The following is a 4,005-nucleotide window of genomic DNA, read 5'->3' as shown; positions in this document are numbered from 1 at the left end:
GGCAGTGGTGGAGTCCCCATCCCTGGAGGGGTTTCCCAGCCGTGTGGAGGTGTTGTGAGGTCCAAGGGTTAGTGGGAGCCTGGCAGGGAGGCTGGGGGAATGGGTGGACTCGATGATCGTAAGTTCTTTTCCAACCAAAAAAATTCTGTTAATCTTTTTCCTCACCAGAACACACACACAGCACAGACAGGTTAGAGGATTTGCCCAGTGCCTTTTATACAAAATCTGTGCCAAGAAAACAATAGCTCAGTTTACACATCTGCTATTGACAGCAACATAAAAACAGAGGGGAAAGCCTTACAAACCCATCTGCATACTCACCTCAAAGGGAATAGTCACTCGGATGGAATTTCCTGCTCTGATAACCAGGAAGCTTTTCACTGTGTCATCTATCAGTAACCTGGGAGAAACTGGGAAAGGCGGTGATTACAGTAAGAAGTTGTACATTCAGTTGTAGGCATGTGGTCAGTCCCCTAACACCTCCCGAGCAGCCAGTCTGCAGGCTCCTGAGAACCTCAGTGGTACTGAGGAAAAAAAGCTCCTTCATTCAGTACCAGAGGTTACAACTTTCAAATTTTGTTACTAGTTATTTATCATTACGGTTAAACAAGGGAGAGTGATGTAAAAATTCGTTCACAACAACACTTGTCTACGCGTGATGTCTCAAGTCATGGAGAAACCGGCTCTTTGACACCCCTCACCCTACCACATGGATAATCTTTCGTGTAAAACAACACCTGGAGACAAGGAAATTGCCATCGATACTTCTGAAATACATGTTCAGTACAAAGCACAGAACATCCTCAGGAAACTGGCCTGAGTTTATTAAAAATAATCTTTTTTATTATTTAAAATAGTTTTCTCCAAGGAGAAAAAAGTTTTGGGGGCTCTTTTATCAAAATGAGTCTTCAACGTGAGCAGAGCACTGTTCCTTGCACGTTTATTATCAGTTAAATCAGCAGAATTTCCTGATGAGGTGACCAAATAAGACCATATTCTAGAGCAGCAACATAGTACTTGTGCTTCTGCTACAATCTGGGACTTGAAAGAAGCTCATCGTAGTGACCTACAGGCCTTGCCTGCATCCTGGTACCTATGGAATGACCCCATTCATTCCAAAAGCTTGGACTCACCTACAGGAGGAGCAGCTCCAACATAAGCCTCAAGCTCTACGGCTTCTCCTGGGCCGCTGTCATTGAGGGCTCTCACCCGTAGGAAGTATTTCTCCTTGGCTTGGAGGCCTTTAACTGTGTAAGTAGTCATCTCAATGGGACGAGCATTGCATTTGGTCCAGTTGGGGCTGTTAGAAGACCGCATCTCCACCTCATAGCCTTTGACATCATTCCCATCTTTTGCTTCAGGTCTCTTCCATGTCAAGGTGACACTAGTGCTGTCACTGCTGCTCACTTTGAGGTCCTGCACTTGACCTGGAAATTCTGAAAAGGGAAATTTTATCTAAACTATTTTTCTAGGTTTCCTGTCCTTCAGTTTTCAGTCCCTTGCTGAGATCTCCCACATTTTTGCAGTGCAGTGGATATCCACCCTTGCCTCCAACTTATCCCACTTCTTCAAAGCTGGAGCCAGGTGCCTGCTCCCACCAGCCACACCATAAAATCTGCAGCACTCCTGAAAAGGTCTGCAACCTGTCCTGACCACTCTTCCCCACTGCACACAGCTCCCGCACGGGCAGGCTGCTGCATCTCAGGAAATCCTTCCATTCCTTCCTCATGCCGATAGCAGCTTCTCAGCCATGAAACTTTCCCCAGTTATTTGATCTTTGTCTTCACATACTTTTACAAAGCATTTAAAGCTGTTGCCTCTCCACTAATACTGCCAGTCTCCATTCAGCTCTACATATCCCCAGGCCAGAAGGATGAGGGCAGAGCACTTACTCGTGGAATCCCGTGCAAAGGCAGGCTGTGACGGTTCACTGGGATCCCCTACGCCGGCAGCATTGACGGCTGCCACACGAAATTCATACTGCAGACCCTTCTTCAGATTGGTCACCTTCAGCTTCTTGTCTGCAGGAAGAAAAGAAGTGTGTGGCCTCAGGTGAGCTGCTCCCTAAGCACGCAAGGTGGGGACAACAATGCTCTACTTCACTCCACGTAGAATTGTGGAGTGAGTAATTCTCAGGAGCCACATACAAAGGGTGCCATTGATCCCCCTGGTCTTCCCTATCCAAGTCCTTGTGTACTTCTGGGGATTTTCAAAACTTGAGAGCTCTTAAGTCAGAGAAAGGATAAATAACTGCTTGTCCTCATGGGATAATCCCAAGCTCCTCTACACCAGGTAAGAACTCCTGGCCTGCACCTGATGAAGAACGCTGGCTATAGTCAAAACACATCTCGGATCTGACACACCCCGTTCAGGTTTCCTTATGTTCCTCACACCTATAGATTCCTGTCTGCCGTGTTCCCAGTGTGAGGACTAAGGAGAGTAGTTGTACACGTGAAGTGAGGACTTTAGTTCCAGGAATTGAAGACATCAGTGTATCTGTAGAGGAGCAGGGAGCAGTGGGAAGCTTTCTCTGTGCTCTTCTCCAACTACATGCTTGCACATCATCTAGAAAAGATCAGAATCCCCCTCCTTGGCATTCAGCTCTATATAAACACAAAACCTGGCCTTGCCACAGCCCATCCATGAAACCTCACTTGTAAGAAAAATGTGGTTGTGATAAAACACAGACGCTAGATTGTGCAAGATGAGAATATATAACTTCAGACAGGGGTAACATGGGTGTGACGGGGCCAGCTGGCAGCTCAAGAATTCAAGAGGAAAAACACTGACATGACAAGGCACAAGGTCCTAAGCAGCTCCTGAAACCAGCTGAACTTCTTGCCTTTTTCAGGTCTTCCAGTCTGTTCCAGGAGTTAAGCTACTTACCTGCTATAGGCCCATTGTTGACTGGCAGCCAGGTCATGGTGCCCTTCTTGCGTTTTTGAACCATATATCCCACAATTCGGGAACCGCCAGTTTTAAGAGGGGCTTTCCAGGATATTGTGATGGTGTCTTTGCTGGCACTGACAACCTCAGGGGGATCTGGGGCACCAGGTGAAGCTAGAAAGAGATCAGTGGTTCGTTATTAGCAGGTAAGTTCTTACTGCAAGATAAGAAAGCGTTCTGTGTGATTTCTTCTTCCAGTTTCCCCAAGGTATTCACAGGGATGTGTTTTGAAATCCTGACTGAGACCTGAACCTCTGTGTCCTGTTCCCCAAACAAACAGGATCCAGCACGGACCTCTGTTCCTGAATTTTGTTTTCATGGATGGTCTTCTGCCATCATGACCAACCATTCCACTGTCAGCCTGTGGAGTGTGACATGTCCTTCTTACACGGCAAGAAAAGTCAGCCTAATTCTTGCTTTTGATGACAGAAACTGGAAATGGAACGGATTTCTTAGCCCTCTGAGAGGGCTTCTCTCAGTCACGAGAAGGGGAATGTAGAATGAAGAAAATCAGAACAGAGCCTTGATTTTTCTCTGCTACTGCTCACGTAAAACTGTTCTAGTATTTCAACTCATTGAAGGGCAGAGTCAGCTGTTTGGAAATCAGGGGGATGAAGTGATGATGCTGAAAAATGCTGCACACAGAGACACTCCTTTATCGATGGATTTAAGGAAAAGCCTCCATGTTCCCTTTTGTAGCCACCTCAGGAAAAATTTCCTCTGATTCTGATGCATTTTGCATTCCTCCCATGAAACACTTTCCAATTCGGAATGGAGCATAACCGAGAAGGTAACACCATCTCGCTCAGCATCACCAAAGCCTACAATGAACTTCTCGTCTTGACGTGCAACTCCTCAGATTTGTGTGAAGCCTTCCCAGCCATGATTCAACTTTAGATCTGAACCAACATCCAAAACGCAGTGAGTTTTCTTTGATGTCAGCTTGATAATGAATTTCCCGGATGGCTGTTGGACACGATTATGAGAAGTTCTTCCTTACCTTTACCGACAACCTTCACCTCTTCTGATTCCAATGCGTCACTAGTTCCCTCGGCCTTC

The 4,005-nt window shown here is 46.3% G+C and overlaps 1 protein-coding gene across 1 annotated transcript in view; it reads right to left on the bottom strand.

The window, feature by feature from the left end:
* The window catches only part of IGFN1 (immunoglobulin-like and fibronectin type III domain containing 1), a gene marked incomplete at its 5' end in the record, with an annotated part of 11,591 nt that overhangs the window by 4,785 nt on the left and 2,801 nt on the right, over positions 1-4,005 (bottom strand). The window contains 5 exons of the mRNA XM_010146029.1: positions 322-410; positions 1,134-1,427; positions 1,893-2,021; positions 2,887-3,060; positions 3,947-4,001. Coding sequence (XP_010144331.1) covers positions 322-410; positions 1,134-1,427; positions 1,893-2,021; positions 2,887-3,060; positions 3,947-4,001 — 741 coding nt within the window. The remainder of the gene's footprint in view (positions 1-321; positions 411-1,133; positions 1,428-1,892; positions 2,022-2,886; positions 3,061-3,946; positions 4,002-4,005) is intronic.

The sequence above is a fragment of the Buceros rhinoceros genome, unplaced genomic scaffold (genome assembly GCF_000710305.1).
Source record: "Buceros rhinoceros silvestris isolate BGI_N320 unplaced genomic scaffold, ASM71030v1 scaffold382, whole genome shotgun sequence".
NCBI lineage: Eukaryota > Metazoa > Chordata > Aves > Bucerotiformes > Bucerotidae > Buceros > Buceros rhinoceros.
The sequence above is the reverse complement of the archived record's forward strand: the minus strand, read 5'-3'. Positions and strand labels throughout refer to the sequence as shown.